A 12,352-nucleotide genomic window follows, 5' to 3' on the forward strand; every position below is an offset into this window, starting at 1 on the left:
ATCTGAATCGATGAAAATGTGGTATGCAGAGCTAAATAAGTGTTATACACTTCACATCTCAGTCACATTTCAAAATGATCTCATTTAGTGCTGTTGAGCAAGAAGTAAAAGGAAGAGGAATCTGGCAGGGCTCAGAATACCTTTGCAGTTAGAGTGGCACACAGTCTTGCGAGTTTCAAAGGGCGGATGAGCCAATTCGTGGGGCCCCTTTTCTGATGGTCAATGCTTAGACAGATGTTTTCTTGGAGCAGCACATTGCTGTGTTGGTAGCAAAGGAGATGGAAGGAGACTTGACATCTGTTCTCCAGACCGGCTAGACCCTCTGACACACAGGGTGGGGGTAAACTGATGGAGAGAGGCCTATCCTGTTGCGTGTGCATGTGTATTTGTGTTCTTCTGCTGAAATGTGTGTCTGTCCTTGATTTTCCTATAAACAACAAGGATTTTTGCCCAAGTTGGCCTGTTAGAATTCCAAAATGTCAATAATCAAAGAATGAGTCTGGGTTTACGTACTTTGCAGAAGTGATAGCTCCTGAGTCATCCTTTGGAAGGTTCAGATTTTTCAGTTGCTGGCCCAAATCTTTTACGACTACACCACACCACATTAAAGACAATAGTGAAGGCAGGATGCTGTAGTTCTCAACAAGGATTTCTTCACACCAGGGTCAGATAACTTGGGCTTGGGGAAAAAATGTCACTGAAAAATACCACAGATATTAAAATGCCTCCACAGTTTTAACCTGTTGTGTAATATTTGAGATATTTCACAATGGATATCATTCATCTAGGTCAGTCTAGTCGTGGTTTTGAGCCTCTGCAGATATTACAGTGACCTATAGCTGTCAGAATAGATAGGGCTGTAGGGCTGGTGAATGTGTAGCTAATATGTATTGGTTTTCATGTCTGATAAACCAAATTTGAAAACTAAATAATAAAACAAAATAAATATATATATATATATATATGCACACACACACACACACACACACAGGTACATTTTTTTGTAACATTTCAAAAAGTGAAATTTTCATATATATTTTAGATTCATTAAATGTAAAGAAAGACATTAGTTTTTTTGTTTTAATTTTGATGATTAGAGCTTACAGCTCATGCAAGTCAAAATCTAGTATCTCAAAATATTATAATATTTCCTAAGATCAGTCAAAAAAAGGATTTGCAAAGCAGAAAAGTTCAAATTCTTTAAATATGTTCATTTATGCATTCAATACTTTGTCAGGGCTCCCTTAGCACAAACTCCAACATCAGTAAGGAATGAGCGATCAGCCTGAGGCACTGCTGAGGCACTATTGAGCCTTCAGCTCGTCTGGATTGTTGGATCGACTGTTTCTCATCTTTCTCTTGAAAATATCCCATATATTCCATATGGGGTTCAGGTCAGGCATGTTGGCTGGCCAATCAAGCACAGTATAATACCATGGTCAGCAAAGCACTTGGAAGTGGTTTTGGCACTGTGGGCAGGTGCTAAAGTCCTGCTGGAAAAGGAAATCAGCACCTCCATAAAGCTTGTCAGCAGATGGAAGCATAAAGTGCTCCAAAATCTCCTGGTAGACGACTGCATTGACTTTGGACTTGATAAAACACAATGGACCAACACCAGCAGACGTCACGGCACCCCAAATCATCACTGACTTCGGAAACTTCAAGCTGGACTTTCTCAATGAAACTCAAATATAAATTTTCTAATACTTTCATGAGCTGTAAGCTCTAATCATCAAAATTTAAACAAAAAACTTTTGAAATGTCTTACTTTACATGTTATGAATGTAAAATATATATGAAATTTTCACTTTTTGAAATAAGTTACAAAAAAGTTTTTCAAGATATTCATATTTTTTGAGATGTACCTGTACACAAACACAAAAGTATTCAAAATGTTGGGGTCAGTTAGGGTTTTTTCTTTCTTATTTTTTTGTTGAAGAAATTTATACTTTATTCAGCAAAGATGCATTCAATTAATCAAAACTGGCAGTAAAGGTGTCCACAAAAATATTAAGCAGCAGCACAATTGTTTTCAATAGTGATAAGAAATGTTGTGCATCAAATCAGCATATTGCATTGATTTCTCAAGGATCACGTGACACGAAGACTGGCATAAAGAATGCAGAAAATTCAGCTTTGCCATCAAAATAAATTACATTTTAAAATATATTAAAATAGAAAAGTTTTTTAAATTGCAATATTTTAAATTGGTAAATAAGTTTTAATTGGTATGGTGTATATACATAAAATGACAGACAGAAAGGCTTTTGGTTATAAAAAAACCATCCTCAAAGGTTTAAAATTGCCCCTTAATGAAAAGTTAATTTCTCACAGTCAGAGGCAGAGGAGCTAGCCCACTATGGATGTGTTGGACGTCTTTTTCAGTAACACAATCTTGGTTGATAAATGTTGTTTTCCATCTGTTTGCAAATGTTTTCCAGTGCAACAACAATTACTCCCACTGTGTCCCTGAAATAGCTAGAACAAAACGTGCATTGTCCGATGAGTCTAGTCCCCAAGACATCTCCCCAGTTTCTCACCTAAGTCTTGAGAAATCTTCAACACTATGGTGTTGGTATTCTTGAAATAACAAACATTGTTTCAAACATGAGTGAAACAAGTGCAGACTAGATCCCATCTGTCTGTAGCATTTACTATCTGGCTTGATTCTTCCCATCATTAATCAAGTAGTTACCCCACACCTGCGGAATGTGCATCTCTCTACTAATTGCTAGTTTAAGGTGAATATTGGCTCGTGTGCAACATATTTGGCATGTTGAGCTCCAGCGCTCAGACAGTGATTTTGCGTCTCTTTCAAACGTAACAAGTTTTGTCTCATTCAAAGCAAGTTTGGTAAAACATGTGCAGACACTACTTTTTGTTAGCACAAATAATTTAGCAGCAAATGAAAATCAAAGAGGTAATTACTATATACTTTGGTGTTTACAGTGGTAAATACAGTTACTATAGAGACCATGTGAATGTGGCATGTCATAATTAAGGATGGAAATTGTAAGTTCTGAGCCAGATTCCTCTTGATTCTGATTCTTCAATTGTTTATTTAACAAAGTACTTTTGAACTTTGGAAGAGCATAACATAACATGGGATAGTAAGCTGTATGTGTTTGATTCACTAAAAAGAACCGGCTCAAAAGAGTCATTTGTTTGGGAATCGGTTGGACTGCATTGGTTGTACTGTATGGTACTGATTCACTAAAAAGAACCGACTTGAGTTAATTTGAGAATCAGTACACCGAACCGACCTGGTGTTTTTTGAAAATTGTAACCGTTTTTGAATTAGAAGTTTTCTTGGTTCCCAGTCCTAGATATGATCAAACTAGATGTTTTGATTTCTGAAGAAAATATGAGTGAAATAAAATCTAAAGTCCTGCAAATGAAAAGAAGTTCTGCATTTGAAATATGCAAACAAATGACACAAAAATCCTGTCAAACTTTCCAAGAAAACATTTGATTTTCAAGTACAATCAGTCCATAAATGTGTTTGTTTTTTATTATTATTATATAATCAGAAGTAGCCTTCTGCTCATGAAATACAAATAAATGCATGTCAGTGTAAATTTGAAGGACTTGGAGCTGAGAGCTGCAATGTACGAATGTTTAATGACTGTGAAGGAGTTGCACTGAGTCTGAAACGCCCGGCCTTGTTCAATCTCGTTCAATCAATCTAGTTGTAGATCACACAAACACATAATCCAGCACAGAATGGAGGTCTTTCATCAGTCCATCTTAGCAGCAGGATAAAAAAAATAGGGCCACTTCAAGGGATTTCTTATCCGCAGCTAGAGTTTTGATACATGTCAGTGTTAAGGGAGTTAATTGTTTGATATATTTAGAGCAGCTTTTGATATACGTTCTATAAACACGGCCCCTCCCTTTTCCCCACAATTCCCTGAGGACAAAATCATTTAACAAACTTCTCAAAACTGTGAAACAGCAGTTAAAAAACCCAATTAAATATAATTTTGACAAAATATACATGTAAAAGTCAATGCCTCATAGTAAAACACACCTGAAAAAGCAATAAACACTGCAATTTTTTTTTTTTTTTGGAAAAGCAGAACTGTCCTGTGTGGAATTGCAGGACACTTTTTCTTTCACATCTTGGCAGTCTCTGGACAAGCCTTCACACTCACAGCGATGACTATGAGTGTTTGAGCTGTCCAGCTCAAAGTCTGTTTCGTTATACAGCTCTGGTCAATAGGAAGATCTGTGACGGGAGAACTTCAACTTGATGTCGTCTCCAAGTTCATCAAGGCTCTGGAGAACCTGGAAGAACATGGAGTGAAATGTGAAGAAGATCAGAGGTTGCTATATAGATTTTTGTTGGGAATATGTCTGAGATGAGTTACGTCACTTCTGCTGCACTTTCCAGTGACATTGTCTGAGGCATTAAATCGGCTTTGGATTGTAAATACCACTAAATTAATTGATCTAAAATTAAATTCAATAGGTGTTCAATCAGTGACATTCATCGCAACCCACTGATTCTCAAACGAAGTACTCTTTTGAGCCAATTCTTTAGATGTATACAGCTAACGGTCTTTTGTTATGCTATTAAAGCACTTCTTCATCAAAAGTACTTTAAGTGAACAATAAAAGATCATATCGGTACCAAATACCATATCAAAATCATATTGGTCAATTTGGGATATTTAATTGTGCTACTTGCTTCCCTATATTAACATTTAAAGTACCTCATCTCATCATAATCTATTTCACACTCTAAATTGATCTTTAAAAACACTAATAATTGAATAATTGTTCAATGTAATCATTAGCAAATCTCAAAGTGAAATCCCTTTTTCGTTATAATTTAGCATTCACATAATTTTTGTAGTGTTTTATTTTTCCATTATTTAGACAAAAGAGTATAGAATTTTAATACTGGCCATATATCATAACATAATGTGAATATGTCAATATGTCATATGTCAATATGTATCACATAGAATTTGCATATCAGTGCATCCCTATTAAGAAATCTTTGCTATATAAACTAGATTTTCAGCTTTTATGTTTTAAAATTTTTCTTTGTGCCTCAACACATTTTTATTTCACTAGACAAAAGTCTAACACTGACAGTGTACGAAAAAACTAAGTATACAGATAGAGATAGATAGGTCTATGAGATGTTGGGTGTTGTGGTTTATTACCTTATCAAGCATTTCTCTGGTGTGGGCGGCAGACACACAGAATCGAGCCCTGGCCTCTGTAATAGGTGTAGCCGGGAAACCTGCAACTACAACACCGATCTTCCTCTTCAACATGGCCCGTGACAACGCCCTGTGAGCAGATGATAAACACATTTTTGGATTATCATCACTACGGATTTTAGTGAAGTTAACACACACACACACACACACACACTAGCAAATGTACTACTGCCAAGCAATCAAATGTTCTAGAACAACTTGCATCTTCAAGGTTTTTTTTTTTTTGGTAGGGCTGTTCTGTGTCGATGTCATGATTTATGGTTTGAAACAGGCAGAGGTATTCACGCTAATCCTGAAAGCAGTACATGCCTTATCCAAAAGTGTTTTCTGCATTCAAGTTTCCAGACATTATCAGTGCTCTTAGTATGACAATTTTCATTACAAACTGAGCCTGTGATTAGATAGCGGAAAGACAAGTCTGTCTTTTAGCATATCTAGAATTTAAAGTAGAAACATTATGCAGGGTAAAGGTGTCGAGAATCCCATTCAGAGTTCGCACTGTCTGCTACCTTTCCTCACCCTTTGAGTGAAGGGAAATCCATTATAAACCGCACAGCTGGACTGTCATTTGCATTAGCCAAGAGAGAGAAAAAGAAATGGATTGACAGGGAGAGAAAGGCAAAGGGAAAGGTATAATGGAGATTGAGAGTGAGAGGAGGAGAGTAGGCCTCCACTTTGTCAGCAGAGACGACAGCGGCGAGAGAACAGAGCGGCAATGGAGTGAAAGCTGGATTTAAAAGGCCTCACAGCTGCCGTCGTCTTTGTTGGTGTGCCAGGAAGCTGTTATCTTTGGAGGAGTCTGAAACGCCTGTGCAGTGATGAGCCTCTCGCATGTCATGTTTTCTTTCTGACTCTCTTGTTTTTTTTTCCTCACCACTGATTCATGGATCAACCAGACCATCCAAGATGGCTACGGTCCAACGTCTTCTTGAAAAGACCACATCGCCTTCTTTGGAATGACCAGTGGAGATGACTGCAGCTTTTGTTGGGGTGTCCTCAAGCAGTCAGTATATTTTCATTCAAAGCTATCACCTTTGTAACCCGATGTAAGCCTGGCATTGTTGATTTATTGGCAGCTGAAATGTGGGCAGGTTCACAAGTTCAAAGAAGGATTACTATAGTGTCCAGACAGTGGAAACTGTCCTTAAATCACAAAGAAGACTCAAAAAAAGCTCACAAAGAAACACAATGTTTTGCTGGCCCAGCGATCTAAGCTGAGGGTTTTCAAATAGACTAAATAGGGTTTGTGTAAATGCGAGCTTGGAGATGCTGTAGTGTAAACTGATGCTCTTTTATACATGTTGTACGAATTGGAAGTGGCCAGAATTGGTAATCCGAACAGGTCACTGGTTTTAGGAGCTGCTTACCCAACTTTCCCAGGTAGATAGAGCAGAAGCGGTACCACAGGAGAGTCCTGGTTGCCGTAAACGATGAAACCCATCTCCTTCAGCCGAGATCTTAAGTAGCGCGTGTTCTCAGCCAGCTGCCGAACTCTTCGCTGGCCTGTGAGGGAGATGCAGACAGAGGCGTCATTGAGGAGAATTTGTTAGCTTTCATTGGAAAAGGAGAGACATAAATGGGAGTCTATAATAAAGCAAAGGTCATGATTTACAACAGAGCAACCACAGGTCAAAAGGAAAAGTGTAAATAATCTCAAAGGGCTCCTCCACTGGGACTGTATCTGAAGGATTTGATTGTCCTCAGGATAAGAGGGATGCAGACTATGAAAGTCTCAGTTACAGTAGATGTCCTGCCATTATTTATAGGCCAATTACTAAGATGACAGTGAAACTTTATAGGCATATTTTTGCACTCATAAAAAAAAAAGGATAATTTTAAAAACTGCAGTTGTCAGAAAAGAAATACAAAGGGCCACAATAGTCAGTAAAACAGTTTATAACTAAAATCAAGTGGATGACAAAACATTGCCAAGAGTGCACATGAGTGGTGAGCAGGTGCACATGCGTGACCAAAATAAAATAAAAATGCGCTGGGTAAATAAGATCAGGCCACTCATTTGCACACAGACATGGTTGACAGACCATTTTTGAACTGTATAAGAACTGTATAAGATTCATGCGAACTGAACGCATAAAAGCTAAATGATTTTACACGTGAAAATGTTAAAAATCTGAAAAAAAAAGAAATAAAATGTAAATATTAGCATTGTATTTTTTTAAAGTGTACTATAAAATAACTATTTGTATTTAAAAAATATAATAGTATTATCAAACTTTATTTAAAAAAATTAATAAAGTGAAATAATACTATTATTACTGTCATTTTTTTTTATATTTAATGGGTCACACTATGTGCAGTGTGGGAACCAAACCAAATCTCCAGGTGCTCTCATGAGAACCAGACTGAAAAAATTATGTGCACCCCTTTGCCATAATCAACAACTGAAGTGTACAACGTTAAGTGATTTTTAGACACTTCTAATTGTAAAGTTATTGTTAACATTTCCGTTTCGACTTCGAAATGACAGAATTTCCACTAAAGACCTAGTGACAATTGCATAATCACTATGTTAAGAAGACTGTGTCTTAGGAACTAGTCTGACAAGCAGTTAACCAAGGTACAGACTTACTTTTCAGATTCAAATTAGAACATTTTATATTTTTGTCACTGAAACGTATGTCCAGTTCTAATCAAAAAAATTACATAGCACAACATTCACCAAAACATATTATGTTAAAGGGATAGTTCACCCAAAAATGAAAATTTGATGCTAATTTGCTTACCCCAGGGGCATCCAAGATGTAGGTGACTTTGTTTCTTCAGTAAAACACAAACAAAGATTTTTAACTCAAACCGTTGGACCACTGACACTCCTAATTGAGATTGTAGATAGAGTGTCAATGGTCCATTTGAGAGATAGGTGGCGGTAATACACTTACTGTATAAGTCTGCGATCTGCCGTAAAACAAGAAGAAGACATGTCACTTGCAGGCTGTTGTGAACACACTCAGGACAGTTGGACAGTGCGGTGGATGAGAGAAAAAAAAAAAAAAAAACTATATAAATACTGTTCAGTTTCTTGCAGAGACCAATCGTTTTGTGTCTTTAGACCTCAATGTATCGTCACGAGCCGCAGGGTTTAATTTGGTTTTGTCTGTGTAAGTTTTTTTTTTTCTCAAAGCCGTGAGTCCCATTGACTGCCATTATATGACTGACAGACTGCAATGGTTTGAGTTAAAAATCTTCGTTTGTGTTCTACTGAACAAACAAAGTCACCTACATCTTGGATGCCCTTGGGGTAAGCAGATAAACATCAATTTTTCATTTTTGGGGGAACTATCCCTTTAAATTCATTTGTGCACAACCTGATTAATATTCATAAACTTTACTATTTTGTTGCATAACAAGCAGCACATCTGTACACCTGCCTTCCAATTGTCCCCACAACCTGAAGGCTATGACTGTGATGATTTGATCATTTATTTATGATATTTTGTATAAACAAACTGTTTGAATCTGATGATAATTTGAAATTAAACTGGTAATTCTACAGTAATTTGTAGCACTCAGAGTCTGCATCCACTCTGCGGTAGCATGAACGCCAAACAGACCATGTCAGGCAAACCATAGAACAAATATGTCTACAAACTAGTCCTAAAAACAGCTGGCACAGAGATTAACCAACTTCTTTCCAATTTTTTGACTACACTATTTGCCTACAAGTTTCATAGTTGTCCTACTTAAATATAGTTGAAAACACTGGGAAAATGGCCAAGGAATTGCAATATAATGTTGTGGCATACAGCCATACCACCGGCAGTTATTGCCCTTACAAAACAGTCTTAGCAATACCTTAACTTTCCTTTTCCTAGACAAACTAGAATGTATACATTTCACCCTTTTTTTCTGTAGGCATAATAAAGAAGAGTTTATAAATAACTATTAGTTCCCTTTATGATGTAGGCTGATTGTATGTGAAAGACTAGGAAAGGGGCCCAAAAGAGGAGACGGGAAATGACATCATCTGCTCTGCCGTTCAAATCCCAGGATTGGTCTTTTAATAGCCCCTCATTAAGACCATTAAGTAGTTAAGTGAGACAGAGCAGACCCATTCATAAAGTAATCCAAAAGCATAGTAACAAACAAAAACAGGAAGAAAACAGAAAACAAAGTATTACGGACGTTCTACATTTTCATTACATTTTGAGGCTCATTTCTGTAATCTCTTCAAAACGCCTCATAATGTGTGTGTGTGGAGTCAGTCGATGTGGAAAACAGTACCAGCTGGTTTTGTTTTGTCAGGCTGAATGGTAGACAAATTTCCTCCTTTGCCAAGACACTCTTGGCTTGTACATAGGATACAATGGATTTGGCACACAATTAGAGACTGGGGTAAACTGAGAAGCATGGACTCAAATTCGATCGGTACCATGCGGTTAGCAGTAGCTTAGCGGTTACCACTCTGGACTCGTAATCTGACCTTTGGTGGTTCAAACCACAAAGAGATAATTCTATAAATTTAATGCGATTGGAAACAATCAGTAGCTCAATGAACATCAATTCCTTTCACTCTCTGTCTTGTTCAGTTTATGTCTACCTCTCATTCCCTCCTCCATATTTAATTGTGTGAATCACGCAGTTGTGAGGGCTGGCCAGGTCCGCTCCAGCACTATTTGGCACCATGGCCTGAGTTTTTGGAAAACAAGAGCATGTTTGCATATAATTACCTGTGAACCGATTGGCAGGGATTTCAAAAGGACGTGGGCTGTAAAGCTAAGCTCAGAAGACCTTATATCAGCAGAACGAATACAACTGCTGTTAACTTTCATTACATTCGAAACTCTTCGACAGAAACACTGAACACTGGCAAATGCTAGAAACAGCAGGTGAAGCTCAGACCAAACAATTAGACATAGACATGGTACAAGTTCTGATGTGGCAGGTCTTCTGCAGCCTATTATGTTGTATTCAGAGTGAGATACAGCATTGTAAAGCGAACTCTCAGATCAGTGTGACTCCACAGAGCTGCACATCATGCCAGTAATGACACACATGTGCGGCTTGTCCAAGTCTTATATAGAATCATAGTGTTCAACAACTCAAAACAGCCTAGTCCAACTGAAGCAGAGGAGTTTAGCTAGTTAATCTCAGTTTGAATTAAAAGGTTTGATTTTGATGATTCCACAAATTCGACCTCTTTATTTTGTATTCATTTATTTTTTTATGCATATAGTTTAATGCAGATTTGATTTTTAATGGATAAAACTTTTTTTTGCCCAGTTTAATTGCTCTTCTGTTGCCTGACACTACTGTTCAAAAGTTTGGGGTCAGTAGGATTCTTCTTTTATTTCAAAGAAATTAAGAAATGTTTCTTGAGCAGCAAATCAGCATCTGAGAATCATTTCTAAAGGATCATGTGACACTAAAGACTGGAAGTAATAGCTGCTGAATAATTGGCTTTGCCATCAAAGGAATAAATTGCATTTTAATATATATAAAAAAAAAAAAAAAAAATTTTTTTTATTTAAATGTGTAATCATATTTCACATTACAGTTTTTTTCTGTATTCTTGATCAAATAAATTGCTTTGTTGCACATAAGCTTTCAAGAGCATCAAAAAATTCTCATCGACCCCAAAGCTTTTAACAGTAGTGTGCTGAACTTAACGCTGCCCTTCAATACAGTCTGAATTCCTTCCTATCATGGTGTGAACTGCAAGTGACATTACAATGAAACATGATGTATTCTCTAAAAACATGAACATATGGATTAACGCATATCAAAAACAGAAGACAGCTTGGGAAAACACTTTTTAACATCTGGTGCAATTCTGCTGACTCCTAATACCTGGAAATATGCGACTTTTCCTTGACTTAAAGTCTGTAAGACCTTTAAGCCAGTCCTGCATTTTATTGAAATCTGTTCTCCATGAGTTATATGCTGTATCAAAATACATTTATACTGTTTTTAAATCCATGTGATTCCCACATTTAACAAGTGTTGGGTGGAGAATTACAGTGTCTATCGATTTTAGAATGACTGACTAGTTTGAAATCTGGGTCTCAACGTCCTCCGACACATCAGGTGCAAAGTAATTCATCTGTTGACTTCAGTCATGTGACTTTCTAAAATAAGTTTTACAGTCTCTTTCATGATTTTATGTCTTAGTATTGCTTCAATGTCTATACAGTGCTTTTTGACCAACCTTCTGTTGTTCCATCGACACCCATGATGCATTTAATTGCCCTGATGATCTGCTCCACGACAGGTGGGGACATGGCTGTAGCATACACCGCACTGTGAGAGTGACCCCGCAGATAATCCACTAACTCCTGCAGAAAAACACAACATGTCCATCATTAAAGGAATACTTTCATAATTTGTTCATATTTATGTCACTGAAGTTCAGACATTCTGCCTAAGATCTTTAAAAATTAATTATATTAAATAAATGTAATTAAAATAAATTACATCAAATTGAAAAAATAAATTAATACTGCGTTAATGCTGAGTAATTAATGACAAAACTATTGGAATGAGCTATCCTTTTAACTGTTTGTAAGTTGGAACTTTTGAACACTTGAGCAGGTGATCCATGAGAAGTGTATTGCACCCTAGAGTAAGATATTTAAACTCAGGTTTGTTCAGAAGAGAAAAACCTGTAATAAGTTATTTAAAATGTCGCTTAAAATGACTATGCAAGAGTAGTTGAACTGAAACACTGTGCTGTCCAAATTACACCACTAGAGGGAGATGAAACCACACAGCGCACATCTGAGACACTGATCATCCAGTGATAATGACAGCTTCTCTATTCATTGTCATTGTGTAAAATCTGTTTTTGTTTGTTTGTGACGGCTAATACAGGATGTTAATTTTGCAAACTGCTTGTATTTGAGTCCCTGAACTTGTTATACTAACAGCAGATCTGACAATGAGGCAAAAAAAGCAAACACGGACACGAATACAGGCTTTTCTGTACAAACTATTACAGCTGTCATTCAATAAGATGACACTTTGTGTATTACACACAAGCAGTTTTCAAGATTGTGTCTGTCCTGCATCCATTATAAGGCTTCTGAGCAGAAGCCAGGGCCAATATTCAGCCCTTAAATCTCTGTCCTCAGACATCTGCATCCACTGTGGAGGGGACGCAC

General features: G+C 37.0%; 1 protein-coding gene across 1 annotated transcript in view; it reads right to left on the reverse strand.

The window, feature by feature from the left end:
• Window positions 1–3,994: 3,994 nt before the first annotated feature.
• Window positions 3,995–12,352, reverse strand: part of LOC306882414 (serine palmitoyltransferase 3-like) — a 30,528-nt gene continuing 22,170 nt past the window's right edge. The window contains exons 9-12 of the mRNA XM_079437013.1: window positions 11,401–11,527; window positions 6,602–6,737; window positions 5,175–5,304; window positions 3,995–4,287 (exon numbers count right to left, since the gene is read on the reverse strand). Coding sequence (XP_079293139.1) covers window positions 4,216–4,287; window positions 5,175–5,304; window positions 6,602–6,737; window positions 11,401–11,527 — 465 coding nt within the window. The 3' untranslated portion in view covers window positions 3,995–4,215. The remainder of the gene's footprint in view (window positions 4,288–5,174; window positions 5,305–6,601; window positions 6,738–11,400; window positions 11,528–12,352) is intronic.

Source organism: Barbus barbus (assembly GCF_936440315.1).
Source record: "Barbus barbus genome assembly, chromosome: 16".
In the NCBI taxonomy this organism is placed as follows: domain Eukaryota; kingdom Metazoa; phylum Chordata; class Actinopteri; order Cypriniformes; family Cyprinidae; genus Barbus; species Barbus barbus.